The sequence below is a fragment of the Leptodactylus fuscus genome, chromosome 7 (assembly GCF_031893055.1).
Source record: "Leptodactylus fuscus isolate aLepFus1 chromosome 7, aLepFus1.hap2, whole genome shotgun sequence".
NCBI lineage: Eukaryota > Metazoa > Chordata > Amphibia > Anura > Leptodactylidae > Leptodactylus > Leptodactylus fuscus.
Window position 1 is genome coordinate 83,807,220 of NC_134271.1, and position 22,126 is coordinate 83,829,345.

At 43.9% G+C, this 22,126-nt stretch overlaps 3 protein-coding genes across 6 annotated transcripts in view; 2 read left to right on the plus strand and 1 right to left on the minus strand.

Moving 5' to 3' along the window:
- EFCAB11 (EF-hand calcium binding domain 11) overlaps positions 1-7,595 on the minus strand; it is a 37,593-nt gene extending 29,998 nt beyond the window's left edge. Inside the window, exons 1-2 of the mRNA XM_075280670.1 lie at positions 7,528-7,595; positions 4,909-5,004 (exon numbers count right to left, since the gene is read on the minus strand). Of these exons, the coding sequence (XP_075136771.1) occupies positions 4,909-5,004; positions 7,528-7,584 (153 nt within the window). The 5' untranslated portion in view covers positions 7,585-7,595. The remainder of the gene's footprint in view (positions 1-4,908; positions 5,005-7,527) is intronic.
- The window catches only part of TTC8 (tetratricopeptide repeat domain 8), a 485,821-nt gene that overhangs the window by 282,653 nt on the left and 181,042 nt on the right, over positions 1-22,126 (plus strand). The window lies entirely within an intron of this gene.
- The window catches only part of TDP1 (tyrosyl-DNA phosphodiesterase 1), a 69,458-nt gene continuing 55,320 nt past the window's right edge, over positions 7,989-22,126 (plus strand). Inside the window, exons 1-5 of the mRNA XM_075280671.1 lie at positions 7,989-8,033; positions 18,296-18,810; positions 19,467-19,510; positions 19,914-19,969; positions 20,637-20,733. Of these exons, the coding sequence (XP_075136772.1) occupies positions 8,026-8,033; positions 18,296-18,810; positions 19,467-19,510; positions 19,914-19,969; positions 20,637-20,733 (720 nt within the window). The 5' untranslated portion in view covers positions 7,989-8,025. The remainder of the gene's footprint in view (positions 8,034-18,295; positions 18,811-19,466; positions 19,511-19,913; positions 19,970-20,636; positions 20,734-22,126) is intronic.

Consider the following 22,126-nt stretch of genomic DNA (forward strand, 5'->3'; position numbering starts at 1 on the left):
CAATGGAAACCCCTCAAATGTGACCCCATTTTAAAAACTACACCCATCAAAGAATGTATCAAGGTGTATTATCACTCTGAGCCTAAAAATGCTTCCCAAAAATTAATGTACAAAATGAAAATTGAAATTTTGAAAGAAATCTGCTATTTCGGTGCCCAATACGTTGCACCCACTTTGTGTTGTCAGAGACCTGCACTCCTAAAACTATTAAGGGGCCATCCCGAGGGTCAAAAAATTATATATGTGGGTGTAAACTGCTGCTTGGGAACACAGCAGGGCTCAGAAGAGAAGGAGCAGTGCGCTTTTTAGCTTTTGGGGTACAGATTTAGAGGGACCCTCTGGGCGCCATGATGTTTTTGCAGAGCCCTGGAGGTTCCAGTAAACTGGAATTCCCTAAGAAGTGACCCCATTTTGTAGGGGCAATTTTAGGGTCTCGGCAAATATGACATGGTGTCCAAACACCAACAATCTAAATCTGCACTCCAAAAGCACATATCGCTCCTTCACATCTGCGCCCTGCTGTGTACCCAAATGGCGGTGTATGCCCACATGTATGACACTGGTGTACCCCGGATAACGGACTTAATGCCATATGTGGGTAGAATCGGCTGTTTGGGCACAGCCGGGCACAGAAGGGAAGGAGCGCTAATTTGTTTTTTGGCGCACAGTTTGGTTTTTGGACATCACTTTTGCAAAGACCCTGAATTGCCAATAAAGTGGAATCTGCAGACATGTCACCCCATTTTGGACACTAGCCCACTGATGGGATTTATCAAGTGGCATAGCGAGCGCTTTTAACCCTTGAGGGTTGCATTTATTTAGTTTCCAGAAATGAAATCGCAACTGACAATGAGAAGTTAAAAATGAAATTTTTCCAGAGATTCGCCATTTCAGTATCTGATATGTTGTGCCCAACTTATGTCAGCAGAGATACACACTCCAAAAATTGTTAAGTGGGTATCCCGGGCACAACAGCTTTCAGAGCGTTCATCTCTGATACAAGGCAGGCACAACATATTATGCACTGAAATGACGGATTCCTGGAAAAATTGGTATTTTCACTTCTCACAATCAGCTTCGTATTCATTTATAGATAATAAGTTATAGCAACACTTAGGGGTTAAAAATGCTCTCTGTACCCCTGGATAAATCCTTCAGGGGTGTAGTTTCCAAAATAAGGTCACATATCAGGGGATTCCACTTTACTGGCGTGTCAGCTCTGCAAAAGTGTCATGGCATCCAAAAACCAAACCGTCTGTGCTCCAAAAACCCAATAACCCTTCTTCCCTTCTGTGTCCAGCTGTGCCCTAATATCAGTTTATACCCACATATGACATTACGTACATTATCCCGGGTACACCAGTGTCATACATGTGGCATAAACTGTAGTTTGGGCGCACAGCAGGGCGCAGAAGGGAAGGAGTGCGATGCGGCTTTTGGAGTACAGATTCAGATGTTTGGTATCTGGACGCGATGTCATGTTTGTAGAGCCTGTAAGGTACCAGAAAAGTGGATTCCCCAAAGGAGTGACCCCATTTTGAAAACTGCACCCCTCAAAGAATTTATCAGGGGGTGTAGTGAGTATTAGTATCCCAGACGTGACTGCACAGCGGATGGCGAAGAGGGAATATATAAGCGGTGCGGAGAACATTGCAAACACCAAATTCCCTACTATGTCCCAATAGCTCCTATGATTGGTCGAGTCACTTTGGGGGTCATTTCTGGTGTCCGTTCCCTCATAAGGTGTAAATATGGGGTGTCCCCTGATATACGCTCGCACAGCTTATATATTCCCTACCTGCCGCAGCCAGTTGTATTCTAATGATTTGGCGATTTTTGCGGGTTTTTGTCTTCACATTGCTGGATGCTATATTTTCTTAATTTTTCTGGTGACGTGGCCATATAAGGGCTTGTTGTTTGCGGTATGAGGTGTATTTTGTAATGACACCATTTTTGGGTGCTTACAATCTATTGAGTACATTTTATTAACTCTTTTTTTGCTGGATTTAAAAAAATAAAATCAATTCTGGCATTGAGTTTTCCCTTTTAAATTTTGCGCCATGCAGCGTACAGTATAAGTAACATGTGACCTTTATTCTGCGGGTCGGTACGGTTACGGCGATACCTCATTTATAGTATTTTTTTTATGCGATACTAATTCTGCAGAACAAAAACACATTTGGGGACATAAATCAGTGATTTTTGCATCGCCACCTTCTGAGAGGCGTAACATTTTTATTTTTCCGTGGACAGTGTTGGTTGGGGGCTTATTTTTTGCGGGACAACCTGTGCTTTTTATTGCTACTATTGTGGGGTGTATATGACTTTTTGATCACTTTTTATAGCATATTTTCTAAGGTGAGATGGTGAAAAATCACTACTTCCGGCGGGTTTTTTCCGTTTTTTCCCCCGACGTTTACTGTATACATTAAATATTATTTCAGTTTTATTGTACAGATTGTTACGGACGCGGCGATACCAAATATGTATTGTTTTTATTAATTTTTAGGTTTTTTTTACATAACTCATTTTTTTTATAGAAAAAAGGAGACTTTTGGGGCTTTATAACTTTATTCATTTTTTTCAAAAGCTTTATTTATTTATTTTTCACTTTTTTTCACTTTTTCTTTCACTTTTTTATGTGTCCCTCTTAGGACACTTGATTCAGCAATGACTTCATTGCTGAATCAGTATTACAGGCTGGAGACACAGGAGACACAGGCTGCACGTGTCTCCAGTCTGTATCAGGAAGCCAAGCGATGTAGACGCATCGCTTGGCTTCCTGACAACGGGGGCAGGATCAACCAGGTAACAGGGGGCTCAGGCAGTCTGGGGTCACTGGCCAGACCCCAGACTGCATGTTTTGTATATCGGCACCCTCCGATCTCGCCGCGGGGGGTGCCGATACCGCCGGCACCATCACGGAACCGCTTCAGTTCCGTGATCATGTTTGATCACGGAACTGAAGGGGTTAAAACCCCCCCATCGGAGCCCCCTCCGATGGGGGGTTATGGAGCAGGGTCTTAGCTGTAAGATACAGCTAAGATCCGCTCCATTCACGTCGGCACTGACAGGGAATCCTTCCCTGACTGCCCGACGTAGTTTTCCTATAGGGCAGTCAGGAAGGACCTGTCAGTGCCGACGTAGATTCCCTATGGGCCGGTCGTTAAGGGGTTAAATTGTGCAGCATATATTGAGATGCTGCAGATTTAAAATCCACTCCACAGGTCAATTTCTGCGCTGACTGTTTTGCATGGCAGGTTCCCAAATTTCATCCATTATGCTGCTGCTGTAAATGCTATGGATTTTCTGCCCACAATTTCATGGTGGAAAATCTGAAATTCAACCATCCCATGTAAACATAACTTTTAAGGCTAGGTTCACACCTGTGCTCAGTCTCCGTTCGGGTTTTCATGTCCTTGAATCCGCTTGAAAAATGGGGAGCGAAAAGTCCCGCAAGCAGGACTTTTTTCTCTGTATTTTCCAGCTTTTTTTGGGCGGAATCCAGGCAGAACCCATTATAGTCTATGGGGTCAGCGGGTTCCTGCAAATAACCGCTTTCTTAAGCCAAGTGGACCCCATGAACGGAAACTCAAATGCAGGTGTAGACCTAGCGTAAATTAAATAGGACACACGTCTTATGGAAAGGGTGAAGCTAAGCTGATGTCTGTTCCCCAAGGCAACCAGAATTTTAAAAGCAGCTCTAGATGTGAATGAAGAAGATACTCACAACCAAAAATTGGCTTTTTATCCCAACAGCACTAAAACCACATATATGGCCAGTTTAGCTAAATTGAATGGGATTAATCAGGGTGCTGACTCTCCATAGCAGTAACAGATTTTACTGATGTGTATCTTATACCATGGGAACTTGCCTTTATAATGCAGCCATTATAGTTTTAAGTGTTATTGTGAAAATAAATAAACTTAAAGAGGATTCTTCATGGTTTGGAGCACAGCCAGTTCTACAGTGTTGGCCAAAAGTATTGGCACCCCTGAAATTCTGTCAGATAATACTCATTTTCTTCCAGAAAATGATTGCAAGCACAAACTCTTTCGGTCCCGGTACCGTAGCTCTTCACAGTCAGAAGGGCGTTCCTGACAAATCTGTCAGGAACGTCCTTCTTCAAAGTAGCGCCTATCGCTCTGTACAGTGTGAGCAGGGAGGAACGCCTCCTCCCCTCCTGATAATACTCGTCTACGGACGAGCACTGTGAGCAGAGGAATGGGGCGTTCCTCCCCGTTCACACTGTACAGCGCTATAGGCGCTGCTGTGAAGAAGGATGTTACTGCCAGACTGTCAGGAACGCCCTTCTGACTGTGAAGAGCTACGGTACCGGGACCAAAAGCTCTTTACGTGGGGCACAGATCAGGAAAGCCGACAGTGCGCGGAATTCAGAGCACTGTCGGCTTTCCAGCAGTATATAGAACTGCCTTTGCCCCAAACCATGAAAGGTCCTCTTTAAGGACCATAATTGTGAGGGGGCCACACAAATACTTCTACCAATATATGACATTATGACATTGACAAAAGGAACATGATCAATTAGAGTAACAATGCTATGAAAAGGAACAAGTCTATTTTTGAAAAAGAAAATGGCAGTGAAAAATGCTGGGTGCATCCTGACATTGTTCAGTAGTGTGTATAGTAATCCCCATCAGACGTGCAGACATTAGTAGAAATAGGTAATGATGGAAAATCCAACTGTGAGCATCACAGACTGTACATGAGTATTTAAAAACAGAAGAGATCCTTTCAGTGACTCTCTGACATCTACTGACATCTTCTGGGTGGCCGTGAAAAGACACACAGTGATAATGAAGCACTTGTTAAAGCTTTCCACCTTTTTATCCTTATTTAGATCACGGTTATATATTAGACCCAATACACAGAGCAACAGAAATTACCTTGGAAGGCTTATAACCAAACAACATAACAACAGCCACCTTGAAGTCTTCTCTACTGAGATAACCTTTCTTGTCTTCATCACAAATCTCGAACACCTGCACAACAATTCACAAAGGGACACAATAAATCACATAGAAGAAATATTCCTAATGCAGTCATATTACCAAAGAAATGAGGGGCAAATTTATCAGTGTAACCACTGGGGGGGGGGGGGGTGATTTACTGCCATCAATTATATCAGAAACATATTCTCTCATGGAAAGGTGTATTATTACCATGGGCAAAAGCGGCCAAGTTAGAAAGATTCAGCTCCTTATTCCATCCACTAGGTCAGGAGTTATGGATTCAGCCAAACATGGCTTATAGTAATCAACAGATGTTATAATAACAGCAAAGCACAGTAAGCTACACTGTATTATTATAATTATTTAATTTATTGTCCCAAATAGGGCTCACAATCTACAGTCCTTACCAGGATGTCTTTGGAGTGTAGGAGGAAACCAGAGTACCAGGGGAAAACGCATGCAAACACAGGGAGAACATACAAACCACTTGCAGATGTTGTCCTCCGCAGGATTTAAACCTAGGACTCCAGCACTGCAAGGATACAGTGCTAACCACAAAGCCACCGTGCTGCCCAGCTTTGGGTGTTACAGAAACAACATAACTTGCAGTGCTATGCCGTTCCTGTAAATCCTATGGATGTAATGGAAGAACAGCTGATTCACCGATCTCTGTAACTTCCCATGAAAAGTTGAGATGGAAATAACACCATAAAGGGAGTCTGTCACAATGGTGAATGAAACATAATAAACCAGCAACGCAGATAGGTCAGGCTCACCTGAAAGTAACGCCTTTTCCCCCCATAAAAATTCACACTTCTGTTGCCAAGATATTGATATTAATTCATTAAAAAATCTAGAGCACCAAGGATGGTTCCAGTGTACCAAACCATAAGTCTCTAATGCGTCCCCTCCGTGTCCTCTGCCTTCTTTGAGTGACAGGGCCAAGGAGCTATGTTGAAATCTCACCTGACCCTGTGTTCTTGTATTTGTGTCGGTTTATTATCACTGGGGCATAACAGTTTGGAGCAACAGGGCTGCTGTCAGTGCTCCAGGCGTTACATTCAGGTGAGGGTGACCTATCTGTGTGTCTGGTTTAATCACCCTCATTGACAGCCTCTTTTTAAAGGAGTTGTATATGATTACAAGACATGGCTGCTTTCGCACAGAAACAGCGTCATACTCATGTTGAGGGAGAAAAAAAAAAAAAAAAAAAGAAACATTTGCTGTATGCCACTTTTTAAAAGGGCTCTATCATTGGAAAGCCCCTTTAAGGGTGGAGTGGGCAAAGCAGATTGTGGATGATGTGTTGGGATCACATGCCTTGGCTTTGATTCACAACAGAAAACTGGGCTGGGCTAGTTCACACGTGTTAGGGCTAGTTCACATGGGGACATGGAGGAGGATTTTGACAGCGGAATCCATGTCATAATCCTCCTCCATACAATGTGAGTCTGTGTAGACTGCTAGCAGAGAAAAAGAAGCGACATGACCTTTCTTCAGGCATTTTCCGCCTGAAGAAAGCAATAGAAGTGAATGGGAAGCGCAAAAGTGCGTTTTTTACCACGCATTTTTTTGCAAAAAAAAAAAACGCTCGATAAAAAATGCAACGTTATTTTTGCAGCCCATTCTGTAAAGGATGGGAAAACCGCCTGGAACCTTTTGGAAGCGATTTTTCAAAAAAAAAAAAAAACGTTCCACAAAAAGCGGGGCAAGGTCCAAAAAACGCTTCCTAATTAGGAAGCGGTTTTTCCGGTGCCAAAATAAGCCACACGTAATTTACATGTGAACTAAGCCTTAAGGTGGTCAAGGAATTTGGTCAGGAAAAAATCCGCTTCAGGAATAAGGATGCATTTTTTGACATGAGGCGGTTTTTGGAGCGTTTTTTGTTTCTGGTTTTTGCTCCAGCACAGTGAATGGACTTTGAAAAAAACGCCTGGCGTTTTTTGCAGGCATTTTTCCACCTCCTATTGACTTGTATTGATTTCCTGAGGTGGAATCCGCCTGAAGAAGGGTCATGTCGCTTCTTTGTCGCTAGCGGAAAAAAACCCTAGCGGTCTACATAGACCCCTCTTTCAGCTGAAATCTACATCCACTCCTGGTTGGCACAGGTTTTAATTCTAGTGTACGGAAACTCCGTAGGTCACCACAATTATTAAGTAAGCAGAGATAACATTTGTGATTAACCCAGTTTGAGTTTTCATTCAGCTTTCCCTGTCTCCTGAATGGTAAATATACCTTGTCATGTCAGAAGTCGATTTCTCATTCAGAAGCCTGGAGAAGCTGAGTAACACCACCCTTGTGACCTGTGATATATCCCTTATATGTTTTCTATAAGCATTCTTACATGTACTTTTTTTTTCGCTTAGTGATTCGCCTTTCAGCCGGGAGCAGCAATGTAAACCTATTGGTTTTCACTCATGAATGGTTATGTGGCCTGGCATAGACTCCCTGCACTGTATCCATGAATAGGTGGATGTACACGTGTCACCAGGTGACGAGAAGACGATGACTATGGCAGAGCAGGACTATGAAGGATCAGTGATGAGATGTTACCTGAAGAAACTTTTTCCTGTCAGAGCCCCTCACAGCTCGGGACCCCGCTGTAAACATGACTCCGCTTCCCAACCTGCGGTCGTGAGGCCTGGCTATCGTCTCAACAGGCCGTGTCTCCATAGCAACCCAGAATCCAAAACGACCGCTCAAATCTAAGGCTGCACCTAATTGGTGGCTTTGCCGTGACGTCACTTGTAAACAAAGCGACTCTGCAAAAGGCCGTATTAGTCTTAGTAATCATTATGACACTGTTATACCAGGACCGCTTATTTGTACAGCTCCAGGCTAGTCCTCTCAGGACTGGTTATATTGTCAATAAGCTGACAGACGTTCTAGCTGGCGAGGAATGCTGGGAGTTGTAGTTCCATAATAGCAAGTCTGGCTAAGATGAGCCAGCAGGGGGCAGTATAATATTCAACAGCCCCTTTCACTATTATTGCTCGTCTACATTCATGGTGACGTCATCAAAGAGCGCCACATGTGGAGCTGAGCTGCAGAATGAACAGGTGACAGAAACTAAAGTGATACAATATTACAGGACGAGAGAGGGGGAGGACAGATGGAATAAGTGGTACTAGTTCAGGGAGAACTGATGGTGGAGATTGCAGGAGGGAAGAAAAACTGATGGTAGGGGGTATGGGAGAGAAGGAGAACTGATGGCAGGGGGTATGGGAGAGAAGGAGAACTGATGGCAGGGGGTATGGGAGAGAAGGAGAACTGATGGCAGGGGTATGGGAGAGAAGGAGAACTGATGGCAGGGGGTATGGGAGAGAAGGAAAACTGATGGCAGGGGGTATGGGAGAGAAGGAGAACTGATGGCAGGGGTATGGGAGAGAAGGAGAACTGATGGCAGGGGGCATGGGAGAGAAGGAGAACTGATGGCAGGGGGTATGGGAGAGAAGGAGAACTGATGGCAGGGGGTATGGGAGAGAAGGAGAACTGATGGCAGGGGGTATGGGAGAGAAGGAGAACTGATGGCAGGGGGTATGGGAGAGAAGGAGAACTGATGGCAGGGGGTATGGGAGAGAAGGAGAACTGATGGCAGGGGATATGGGAGAGAAGGAGAACTGATAGCAGGGGGTATGGGAGAGAAGGAAAACTGATGGCAGGGGGTATGGGAGAGAAGGAGAACTGATGGCAGGGGTATGTGAGAGAAGGAGAACTGATGGCAGGGGGTATGGGAGAGAAGGAGAACTGATGGCAGGGGTATGTGAGAGAAGGAGAACTGATGGCAGGGGGTATGGGAGAGAAGGAGAAATGATGGCAGGGGTATGTGAGAGAAGGAGAACTGATGGCAGGGGGTATGGGAGAGAAAGAGAACTGATGGCAGGGGGTATGGGAGAGAAGGAGAACTGATGGCAGGGGATATGGGAGAGAAGGAGAACTGATGGCAGGGGGTATGGGAGAGAAGGAGAACTGATGGCAGGGGGTATGGGAGAGAAGGAGAACTGATGGCAGGGGGTATGGGAGAGAAGGAGAACTGATGGCAGGGGGTATGGGAGAGAAGGAGAACTGATGGCAGGGGTATGTGAGAGAAGGAAAACTGATGGCAGGGGGTATGGGAGAGAAGGAGAACTGATGGCAGGGGGTATGGGAGAGAAGGAGAACTGATGGCAGGGGGTATGGGAGAGAAGGAGAACTGATGGCAGGGGGTATGGGAGAGAAGGAGAACTGATGGCAGGGGTATGTGAGAGAAGGAAAACTGATGGCAGGGGGTATGGGAGAGAAGGAAAACTGATGGCAGGGGGTATGGGAGAGAAGGAGAACTGATGGCAGGGGGTATGGGAGAGAAGGAGAACTGATGGCAGGGGGTATGGGAGAGAAGGAGAACTGATGGCAGGGGATATGGGAAAGAAGGAGAACTGATGGCAGGGGGTATGGGAGAGAAGGAGAACTGATGGCAGGGGTATGGGAGAGAAGGAGAACTGATGGCAGGGGGCATGGGAGAGAAGGAGAACTGATGGCAGGGGGCATGGGAGAGAAGGAGAACTGATGGCAGGGGGTATGGGAGAGAAGGAGAACTGATGGCAGGGGGTATGGGAGAGAAGGAGAACTGATGGCAGGGTGTATGGGAGAGAAGGAGAACTGATGGCAGGGGATATGGGAGAGAAGGAGAACTGATGGCAGAAGGTATGGGAGAGAAGGAGAACTGATGACAGGGGGTATGGGAGAGTATGAGAACTGTTGGTGGTAAAGATCGAGAATTGATGGCAGGGGGTTTGGGAGCCCTGATGGTGGGTAGTATAGGAGGGATGGAGAACTGATTGTAGGGGTGCAGAGAACTGAAGATTGAGGGTAAAGGTGAGACTGAGAAATGATGATGGTAGTGTGGGAGAGGCAGAGAACTGATGGTATGGGGTAGATGGGGAACTAATGGTGATTTCTGTGAGGAAGAGATGGACAGGTGTGCACAAGGAAGTATGTTTGCACATTATAGTACCAACTGATGAAGCATGGCACAATTATTTTTTTCTGTCAATTCTTGTAAAATCTGACACTGCCAAAATTCTATGCCTCTGAATTAGAACTAAGACGTACAGAGGCAGTGGGTCAAAAAATATATATATGGTAGGTGCCTCATTTAGAGCGCTGTACGTGTTAGAGGTTGTGTGAATCCATAATATGATCTCAGTAATTGAAATCACAATTTATTATCGGGTACTGTATGTACAAAGATATTCTCAAGTAGAAGCAACGCTTCCTTACACCTACATATAGTTAAAGTCAAATTAATTCCACTAGGGTCTTGCCACCCATGGTTAAAGCCCATGACGGTATGCCATTTATCTACCAAGCTTAGTAAAACATTAATGGCGTTGTCCAGGATTTAGGTTTTTATGCTTTATTCTTAGGATAGGCCACAAATATATAATAATGCAACTGACAGCCAACCCACGCTCAGATCAGCTGTATGGGACTACTTCCAACCCACGTACTACATGAACATGGGGCAGGAAGCAGATTACTCTGGCCCGTGTCTAGTGGCAATGGAAGCAGAGCTGCAGTATCAGTGCCTGGCCACCATAAGGTACACAATCACTAGCATACTGTGGTACAATACCAGGCAGGGGTTGCAATAACGCCTATATAGGGGAGATTGAGGAAGCTGACCGGAATATAAGTATTGAGGCTTGCTACATGCAATCCTCAATAGTTTTACACTGATTCTCCCATCGACTTTAATACACCTGTATTGCATTCTGTTGGGCATGAAATGTAAAGATTGCCAGTTCCAAAAAAATTCAAATCACGACTCCTCCTCCTAGATCACAATTTAAATAAATAACAATAAATCAGGCTTTCCCATGACCAAAAATGCCCAAACTATAAAAAGATTTATGCCATGTGGTGTACACTGGTGGTAAAAAAAAAAAAAGGTCAAATTGCCATTTTCCCCAATGAAAATGAATTGAATAGAAAACAGTCAATATGTCAGACGCTCCCCGAAACAGTATCAATAAATACTACACCTTGTGCCGCAAAAAAGACACCTATGTGCTCTGTGCTTAAAAAATGCTTTGCTGTGACTAAAATACTCCTAATAAAGTATTTGTATTCTTCCAGAAAAAAAAAAAAGTAGTGTGATCTATGGTATCAGACTCCACATAGCAGGCCGCAGCGAAAAGCTCTGCAGGAAAAACTGATGCCGCGATTTGCAGCATTTTGCATTAAGGGCAAAGTGGATGGATAAAAACCGTGGTTTGGGAAAGTGCAGCATGTCAATTATACCTACAGAAACGTCGGCGCTTTCCCCATAGGTAAAAGTCCACGGAGGAAAATGCTGCAAACTTTCTAAAGTGCTGCAGGAAGAACCGCGATGTGTTGCCGCCATGGTTTTTCCTGCAGTGCTTTTTTTCTGCGGGTCGTCCCTTGGGGACTTAGCCTTACAGGAAGTCCGCAGAGTTTTCCTCTGCGGACTTTCTACTTCAATTACACCTATAGGGAAACGACCAGAGTTTCCATAGGTATAATTGACATGCTGTGGTTTCCAAAAACACGATGGTTTAGGAAATCACAGTATTTCTACTGTGGGTATTTTTTCGTAATGTGTGGAAGGCTTTTGCTAGAATCCCATCCACCTTACAGAGACTGTTTACGCCATGTGTTGCCTTGGCCTTACACAACATTGTTCACATAATAACATAGAAAAGTTACAGTTGTCAGAATATGGTGACTAAGGGTGAATTCACACTGAGTAAACGCTAGCTTATTCTGAACGTAAAACACGTTCAGAATAAGCGGCGTCTAAAGCAGCTCCATTCATTTCTATGGGAGCGGGGATACGAGCGCTCCCCATAGAAATGAATGGGCTGCTTCTTTCACTCCGTGCAGTCCCATTGAAGTGAATGGGGAGTGCCCGCGTGTACGGCAAGCTCTGCTCATGCCGGAGCGTACACGCCGGCACTCCCCATTCACTTCAATGGGACTGCACGGAGTGAAAGAAGCAGCCCATTCATTTCTATGGGGAGCGCTCGTATCCCCGCTCCCATAGAAATGAATGGAGCTGCTTTAGACGCCGCTTATTCTGAACGTGTTTTACGTTCAGAATAAGCTAGCGTTTATTCAGTGTGAATGCACCCTAAAATAGTTTTTGGATTTTGTAAAGGTATTAAAACATGATAAAAAACCTTATAAATTTGATATCGCTGTGATCGTTCCCGAGGAGATAAGGAAAATGTAATTTTTATACTGTCACTATTTATACATGGAAGACCTTCATAGTAATGGATTCCCTGCTTAAATAGTGACCTCTAAGGATGAGTACACACTGAGATTTTTGGTCAGGAAAAATCTGCTTAATAAAATTTGTGTGGTGGTTTTTGGCACGTTTTTTGAGGCGTTTTTTTGAATGTGGCCATGCATTATCTTCTTAAAAATGCCTCGTGGCTTTTTTTTTGCCAATTTCACATCAAAGAATGTGTCCAAAAACCACAAGGCAGAATTTCCGCCTCCCATTGACTTGCATTGATTTTTTTCAGGCGGAATCTGCCTGAAGAATGGACATGTCGCTTCTTTTTTCCACTGCTGGAAATAAATTACAAGCGGATTACATACATGAATGATGAGGCATTTTTTGGAGGAGGATTTTGAGGCGGATTCCGCCTCAAAATCCTGATCAAAAAACTCAGTGTGAACTCAGCCTGCATTCACACGGAGGAAAATGGCGCTGAATTTGGTGTGGAATCCGCCTCAGATTCAGCACTGAAAAAAAAGCCTCCCATTGACTTCAATGGGTTCCTTTTTCTGCTAAGGAACCCATTGAAGTCAATGGGAGGCTTTTTTTTTCAGCGCTGAATCTGAGGCGGATTCCACACCAAATTCAATGCCATTTTCCTACGTGTGAATGCACCCTTAGGGTGCATGCACACTACGTAACGCCGGGCGTGTATGAGAGCCGTACACGCCGGCGTTACAGCAGGGCTGCCGAGCACTTCCCATTCACTTCAATGGGAGCGCTCGTAACAGCGGCGTTTACGAGCGCTCCCATTGAAGTGAATGGGAAGTGCTCGGCAGCCCTGCTGTAACGCCGGCGTGTACGGCTCTCATACACGCCCGGCGTTACGTAGTGTGCATGCACCCTTAGGGTCCATTCACATGGAGGAAAATGGTGAGGAATTTGGTGTTGAATTTAAGCGCTTAAAAAAAAGCCTCCCATTGAAGTCAATGAGAGGCTTTTTTTTCTCAGTGCTGAAATACCACACCCAATTCTGCACCATTTTCCTCCATGTGAATGGCCCCTTAGGGCCCCTTCACACGGCATAAGTGCTCCGCTCATTTAGACAAGTATGCACGTGTCCGAGCGTGGCGCTTCAAAACAGAGCCCATTGATTTCAATGGGAAGCACGCGTATATTGGTATATACACACGCTTCTCATTGAAATCAATGAGCTCTGTTTTGAAGCGCCACGCTCGGACATGTGTATACATGTCTAAATGAGTGGCACACTTACGCCTTGTGAAGGGGCCCTTAGGCTGTTCACATGGTGTAAAGTGAAGGGGAATCTGAGGCGGACATACACATCAGATATCTCTTAATTTTCTGCTCCCTAGTTGACACTAATTGGTCCCAGATGAGTATCAGATCTCTGGTATCAGGCTCATGCATATGAATTGTTCCTTTGGCCGGAGCCACATATTGAGAGAATGCAGAGTGTTACATGTTGTCAGCTAATTCGCTGTTTACAGTAGCAATGTAATTTTTTCCACACTTCAGTAAAAAACAAACAAAAAACAACTGAATGTAAAACAAAACATTTTGCAGTTTTTTTTGTTTTTTTTTTTAATCCCACTGTCTGGATAGAATTTGTAACCCCCAGCGTGTCAATTATTACTGTGGATTTTGTGGCAGTTTTCAACCCTTGCAGTACAAAAGCGAGCAACTGCTGTAGCTTCAGGGGTTAAACCCAAGGCAAAAGCTAACAGCAGTCCACCCCAGGTGGCCATGGCCTTAATTTGTTTTTTGGGAACATTTTAGAACAGTAAAGCAGATTCAGATTTTTTGTTTTATCTTTTGGATTTGTACATGTAAAGAACAACCTTTCCCGGTAATGTTCTACTTCCCATCCCCATGCAGTTCTCATTCACACTTGATAAATAAGTAATTGCTCCAGTCCTACAGTGATAAGCGGCGGCCGAGGTGCAGGGAGCCCTGAGCGTTTTTTGCTGGAGTCTCAGGTATAATGATTTGAGTTGTCTGGACTGGAGGCTAATTTTGTTCACCAACCCCAATTGTGTGCAGCTCTTCAGCAGATGGTGGAGACAGAATTCAAGACTGAATGTTCTACAACTGCGACGTCTGGGAAAATGGAATAAGCCAAGTGGGATTGATATACTCATCAGTGGTGAAAAGTATCGGCAGAAACAGATGTTGTTTATTAATAATGTCAGTCTGTAGCCGTGTGCATGGCGTTAATAATGCAACACCCCCTTACCTGCCCAGACTCATTCCTGTGATTTATTCATCAACTATTTCGGGTTTACTTGGCTACCTATGGAACATTAAGTTTTTTTACAACAGAAAAAAAATAAAAATGGGAAAAAACATCGGGTGAGAGAGCGGCATTTTGTACATACATTTTTATTCCAGAGTGTGCTGCTAAAAAAATGTGCTAATATTATTATAGGTGCATGCCTTTTAATAAATGAGGTATATATTTCGCTTTCAATGTGCCTCAAAATGAAATCTTTGCCAGTTTATTGCAAAACTCTTCCCACTTTTCTTACAAGCGTTAAATGAGTTTTCTAACCAACTATATTTAAATTTGTAGACCTTTAAAAGTTAAACTTTTGGCAAATATAAATAGTTTAAAAGTTTGCAAAGTATTAAATATTTTCTCTAAGGCCTACGTTCACACGGGGCAAGAGGGGCCGCTGAATCCATGTAATAATCCGCCCCCTCAAAATTGTGGTCTATGTGAACCGCTAGCTTACTTTTTTCCGTGAGCGGCATGTTGCCACTGATGGAAATCAGGCGGATCCCGCGGCTGATTCAGCCACAGCATCCGCCTCGCGGCAGCACCCTCCAACCTAGGCCTACTCATTTGGCGCTACTCCAGAGTGGCTTCCCACGTCAGAATCAGGACCAAAATCCGCCATTCCGCGCCCTGTGTGAACGGGGCCTAACCATCTGATGTGTGACAGTCTCTTGTTGTGATAGATTTCCGGTGGGAATAACATCAAGTGCAGGAACTGTATGTCAGGGCTGTGGAGTTGGTAGGGCAAACAACTGACTCAGTCTTCTATTTTTCCACAGCCCAACTCTGACTCCTGCTCCAACTCCTTCATAAATAGCTTACAGACATGGCCATGCAGAAGTTGTAAAGATCAACTATTCGTTAAGAAAGCAGTGAATTAATTGCTATGAAAGAAAAATGCAAAAACTGTATAGTATAATAAAAAAAATTTATTAATTTTGTTTTTAAAGAGATTCTATAATTAGAATCCCTTTTTCAAGTAATACCATGTCAGAAAAACCTTAACAAAGGCTATCTTTATATTCTGCAGCATGGAACTGTTCCGTTGATATGCCATTTTTTTGCCATAAGCAAATGAGCCTCCAGAAAGCACAGGAGGGTGTCTCTTGTGCTGCCTGAAGACTCTCCAGCGACTGTTCCATCTTCTTCAGCCGCGCCTCTCCGCTGCATCCTCTATGTCGTCATCGCCGAGCCTGCGTTCGGGATGGAAATCCTGCGCATAATCAGTCGGCTCTGCCATTGGGCTTTGGGCAGAGCCAACTGCGCATGTCTGTTCAGCCATTTTACTGTGGCCGCTTAAAGGCTTGTGTTTAGGTTCACACTAGCATTGAACGAGAGCTTGTTGATTTTATACTGAAACCTGCGGAGAGAAAAGTTTCTGATGCAGATGTCGAGGTTATTTAGGATGTAGGCGCACCTCCTTGATAAATGTTGTCAACATGTTGGTTTAGATGTGCAATTGCCCCTTTCTAATGCACTCTAACATGACGGGCTCTTTTACGCTGCCCATGGACTGGAGTGCATTTGCGCCCTTTTTCTCGCCAAAAAGAAAAAGTGGCGAGAGCAGCATCACAATGTGAGAAAATGCGCTAATACTTCATAAATGGAGCATAGAGCAGAAAAAGTCCTTGAAAAGGCACAATGAACACTTAATAAACGTGTCCCAGAAATTTTTTCCAACTCATACCCAACTTGGACTCCACCCAAAATTGGTCCAAATTTCTTTGTTGTGGCCAGGTTATCTTTTTGTGCATGTAGTGTCTCTGCATGAAAGCATGGCTAAGTGTCTGACAAATGCCAGACCACAGAAAATTCCTGCATTCATGATCATATCCATTGGTAACCTATGGTAACCTCAAGGTTAGAGAAATTCTGTAAAACTGGAATTTTTTTTTAAAGAGTACTGCACCAAACATATATAATTATTATCACCATTCTACATTACAGTGATAAACCGCTTACCTTTGTTATCTATGTCACTCATGTAAATTTAGGGAAAAAAACAACTTTGAAGTGTTATGCAAATGAAGAAGTTTGTGCACTTTAGTCCTGAGAGCAGGGCTACATATTTATATTTGCAAAAATATTCATTTTTATTTGTGTACAAGTTTAAATATGTCCCATCAATAAAAAAGTCAGTAAGAAGTAGCTCACCCTTATACAGCTGATTAAATAAGTTTAAATATGGTTATATTTTTTTGGGGAAACTAAATTTAGACTAAGGCCACATCCAGTGAAAAGCTGCAAAATCTACAACAAAAAACACAGCTTTTGTCCAATGTGTTGCCTTATCATCAAAGTGTTGCATTTTTGCTCTAACGCTTCAGATATCAAAGTAGGAAGAGGTATAGTTAGTCTTTGGTCACACCAGATTAATATTCCAACGTTGCGTTGGAGTATTGAAAGTAATGTGATTTTGGTTGTTACTACCTACAACAATATTTGAGTTTGACAGTTGCAAAAAATCTAAGTCTTTTGTTTTTTTTTAGTTGCAGATAGCAAATTTTAACTGACTCTTCCAGACTTCAGTGTAAGGCTTGGTTCACACATCAGTATGCCATCCGTCCGTTTGAGACTAAAAATGAACTGATACACACACTGATTGTATACTGACTCCTTTTTATACTGATAGCAAAGAGTACAGATAAGGGGATTAAAAGTAGAAAATTGTAAACAGAGTAGAGATAAGGACATTTATTATATGTAGAGATAAGGCATTTATTATATGTCCTTATCTCTACTCTGTTTACAATTGCTACTTTTAATCCCCTTATCTGTCCTCCAGGGGGCCAGACCTTTGCAATCAGTATGTGCATCAGTCCATTTCAAAGTCTTAGTCTCAAACTGAATTCAAACGAACGGATGGCATACTGATGTGTGAACCAAGCATTAGACTTGGCTGTTGTTACTTACTCATGACACGTCTGACACTAGGTTCACACCTGTGTTCAGCACTCCCTTCTGTGCTTTCCCTCTTCTACTTGCAAGAAGACAGAAAGCACAGACCGGGTCCGGCCATGAGTGGCGGTGAGCGTTTTATGCTCTCTGCCGTGAAACCGTTTTTTTTTAATCCGGACACAGAGTACTGCATGGCCGACTCTGTGTCTAGATTAAAAAACCCGGTTTCGTGGCAGAGAGCGTAAAACACTCACCGCCGCTCACGGCCGGACAGCTTTCACACCCATTCAAATGAATGGGGGGGGGGGGGGCAACAAGGGGAAATCACTTAAAAATTAGTTATTTACCCGAAAACACAATTCCCAGCCATATTTACATTTCTGTGCAAGTCTATGGAACGCTGCTGCAGTACCCAGAACCACTGCTGTCAGTAGTACAGCAGGGTAAAAGCACAGCACTCTGCATGTAACCCGTGCCTGGAGAAACGGTTGATCTGTGGGGGCTCTCTGATAATCTAAATCAATGGCTTATTTTCATGATAGGCCATCAATTTTGAAAAGGTGGTTAACCTTTTTAACAGTGGGATTTACTTTTAGCTTTGTCCCACTTTCTGCCTGACTATCATGTGCCTGGAAGAGTGGAAGGTCTACTTTTTGTGCTATTGATGTGATGTCACTTCCCTAGACAGAACATCATAAGTGACATAGCCATCCCTCTAAATAATGCACTTTCCATCACATGGACAAACAGCCTGCCTGTTTCTACAGCCCTGAACAACCCCTTTTAATAATTTTGGGTTTATCTGAATGAAAATTAACATTGTATTACATCTTCCAATCTTGTTGTAGAGTTTATGTAAGATGGAGGTATAATAGACAGTTATTTGTGTTTTACAGGAGTACTGGTTCTCAGCAAGGGAGTTACGGCAAGTGGACATTGTCCAGTAGTGAAGATGAGTGTGAGGACAAGGGGAGGTCATCTAATTCTACACCTAAAGTGAAATCCAGCGTCATCCCTCTTCAACACCCCTGCTCTGATGCCAGGAAAGAGTCTTACAAGAGGAAGTCAAATCCTCTGAAGTTTGAAGAGATACCTGGTAAGGAATGCTCTCCATCCAAGAAACCAAAAACAGACAGAGAGGATTCAGGTTGGTGTCTATCGAGCAGCGATGACGAATCAAAGCCTAAAAAGACTGTAAAATCAAAGAGCGCTGGGACATCTTATAAAGTGGAAGCTCCAAAGTCACAAAAGGAAAAAAGACTTAGCCCAAGTGCTGATGACAAATATAGAACTCCTAGTGACGCTCAGGACCCCTGGGATGTACTACAGGCTGGAGAGCCATTCTGCTTTTATTTGACTAAAGTCACAGGTATTAAGCCCAAGTATAACACAGGAGCGCTCCACATTAAAGGTGAGTTACTGCCAATAATAACAAGTTAAAGATTAACCTATGGAAATAAAATGGGTTGCCATGCATACATATATCATGAAAGTCAGTATTAGTATTAGCTTATTGCATCTATCATCTTATCCTTTCTCCTTGTCATAAAAAAAAAAAAATCCTGCCCCTGATGTCTGTTACACTTCATATGATCTTGTATGTACGTGACCTCAACCTCTCCATGTCAAGAAAATCCTTTTTTGGCTCTTTTCACACTTTATTAGAGCCTTCAATCGAAGTTATATGGCAAGAAGATTTCCTTACACATTACTCCAATGGAAGACTTCAAAGTAAACTTATGTAAACCATTGTTTAGGTTTACATAGGTATACAGTGGTGTTGTAAAAATAACAATAATACGGTTGAGTACACTTAAGGCTCTATGTACGTCTTAATCATTTAAGTTCACTAATCTGCTGTGAGCAGAGCATTGTCCTTCTCTTTTTATCTGTCTTCAGTATTGTGCCACATGTTGGTTAATACAAGGAGTGGCGTTTGTGCACTGATGTGGATGCATTCTGTGTATTCATGTTGTAAGTTGGCAGACAAGTTCTGTGTCCACCATAATGTTATAGCTCAGTCCTATAAAACCTTTAATGGATCATTATCTTTTTCTTTATTGGCAGATATTCTTTCTCCTCTCTTTGGGACTTTGGTGTCTTCAGTTCAGGTATAAATGTATAGTGTTGTTGTACAAGGAAGCGTCTGTCTATGCGTGAAGAAGTGATATGTGTATGTTCTGTGTTGTCTCCTTCCATTTGTATCAACTTCATAATGTGATGTTTGTCCTTTATGGTAGAGTTTCTTGCTGCCCATGTTAAAAGAGAGATATAATCTGCAGCTGCATCTCCCTCTTCCCTGTCTGTTATTTGCTCTATCACTTAAAATAGATTCTTTTAAAGTACTGAGTTGTTTTGAGGACATTTAAGGGCTGCTGGCAGGGAATTGGGAACCACATGCAGTAGGAAAGTAAGAAAGATGGGACTGTCTCCTAATCAGATATATACAGTATTCAGATACCTTTATAACTTGTTGTGGTGTTCACCTTTATTCTATTTTTTTTATTTTGCAAGTTTAATTACTGCATAGATATACCCTGGCTGGTGAACCAGTACCCAGAGGAGTTTCGGTGAGTTTTTTAATGTTTCCTTTTTTCATTAGAATAAAAACATTTTCAATAGGACTAAGGAACAGATATTCAAACTGAAAATTTTGGAATAAAAAAAATTGAACTAAGGGCTCTTTCACACGGGGAGTGGTGGGGCAGATTTTGGCACCAAGAGTGACGTGGGGAGCCGCGTCACTCTCGGGTCAAAACCCGCCTGCCACGACTGTCGCGGTCGCGGCTTTCCCCTCCGGAGTCGGCTCAAATGAATGAGCCGACGCCAGAGGTTGCTGCCGCTAGGCGGATTCCGCGGCTCAGCAAGCCGCGGAATCCGCCTGAAGAAAGGGCAGCTCGCTTCTTTTTTCCGCTAGCGGCAACATTCCGATAGAGGAAAAAAGAGCGCTAGTGGTCTCCATAGACCATCATTGTATGAAGGCGGATTTTGAGACGCTGTCAAAATCCGCCTTCTTGCCCCCGTGAGAACTAGCCCTAAATAGTAAACAGAACATCTATTCAGCCATGTTTTCTGGATTGTCTAGGTTGGATACAATTGTAACAGAATCTCATCTATGAGAATTATGAGGCCTGTATAGTAAGCAAGAATGTTTCTGTTCCCTAGGAGTAAGCAGAGAATATGTTCAGAGAAATGTAACCAATATTTATTTTCACTCTGCTCTGTTTTGTATGAAAGGGATAAGCCATTATTGATTGTCCATGGTGAGAAGCGGGAATCCAAAACTCGGCTTCATGAAGCTGCTCATCCTTATGAGAATGTCCGATTGTGCCAGGTATTTCTATTCTACTCTGTGCCTTCTGCTTTTATGGCTTTACAAAAGTATTCTCAAATCACTAATAAAACTGTCAGCGCAGGCAGTGAGGAGGGGAGGAGGCAGCTGTCAGTGCAGGCAGTGAAGAGAGGAGGAGACAGCTATCAGTGCAGGCAGTGAGGAGGGGAAGAGACGGCTGTCAGTGCAGACACTGAGGAGGGGAGGAGACATCTGTCAGTGCAGGCAGTGAGGAGGGGAGGAGGCAGCTGTCAGTGCAGGCAGTGAAGAGAGGAGGAGACAGCTATCAGTGCAGACACTGAGGAGGGGAGGAGACAGCTGTCAGCACAGGCAGTGAGGAGGGGAGGAGACATCTGTCAGCTCAGGCAGTGAGGAGGGGAGGAGACAGCTGTCAGCACAGGCAGTGAGGAGGGGAGGAGACAGCTGTCAGCACAGGCAGTGAGGAGGGGAGGAGACAGCTGTCAGTGCAGGCACTGAGGAGGGGAGGAGACAGCTGTCAGTGCAGGCACTGAGGAGGGGAGGAGACAGCTGTCAGTGCAGGCACTGAGGAGGGGAGGAGACATCTGTCAGTGCAGGCAGTGAGGAGGGGAGGAGGCAGCTGTCAGTGCAGGCAGTGAAGAGAGGAGGAGACAGCTATCAGTGCAGACACTGAGGAGGGGAGGAGACAGCTGTCAGCACAGGCAGTGAGGAGGGGAGGAGACAGCTGTCAGCACAGGCAGTGAGGATGGGAGGAGACAGCTGTCAGTGCAGGCAGTGAGGAGGGGAGGAGACAGCTGTCAGTGCAGGCAGTGAGGAGACAACTGACAGCATCAGCAGTGAGGAGGGGAGGATTTAGATGTTGATGCAAGCAATGAGGACAGAAGAGGATAAAGCTGTTAGCGCAGGTGGTGAGGATAGAAAAGGAGACAGCTGCTAGCGCAGGCAGTGAGGGCAGCAGAGGAGACACCTGTCAGCGCAGGTAGTAAGGACATAACGGGTGATTACTGCTGATGAATGCATATAAGATAGTTAGCGGCAAGTAGTGAGGTTGGAGCAGAGACAGTTATAAGTACAGACGGTGATTACACAAGGGCAGAATTCTGTTGGTGCAGGCAGTAAGTGTAGGAGGCAGCTGTGAACGCAAACCAAGTAGACAAAAGGCAACTGCCATTGCAGAAAGTTATAATCGAAGAGGAGGTTGCTGTCAGTGCACTCAGGCTAGCAGACTGTGAAGACAAGGGAAGAGGTAGCTGTCAGCACAAAAAGTGAAGACGGACAAGACCAATGTCAATACAGGCAGTTCAGTTCCAAAACGGAATCCTGGAAACTTTTATGTATCAACCAATGATGTTAAACACAGCTGTCCTATTACTAGTCTTACACAAGAGGGGAATTTATAGTGCACTGCTTTTAAAAC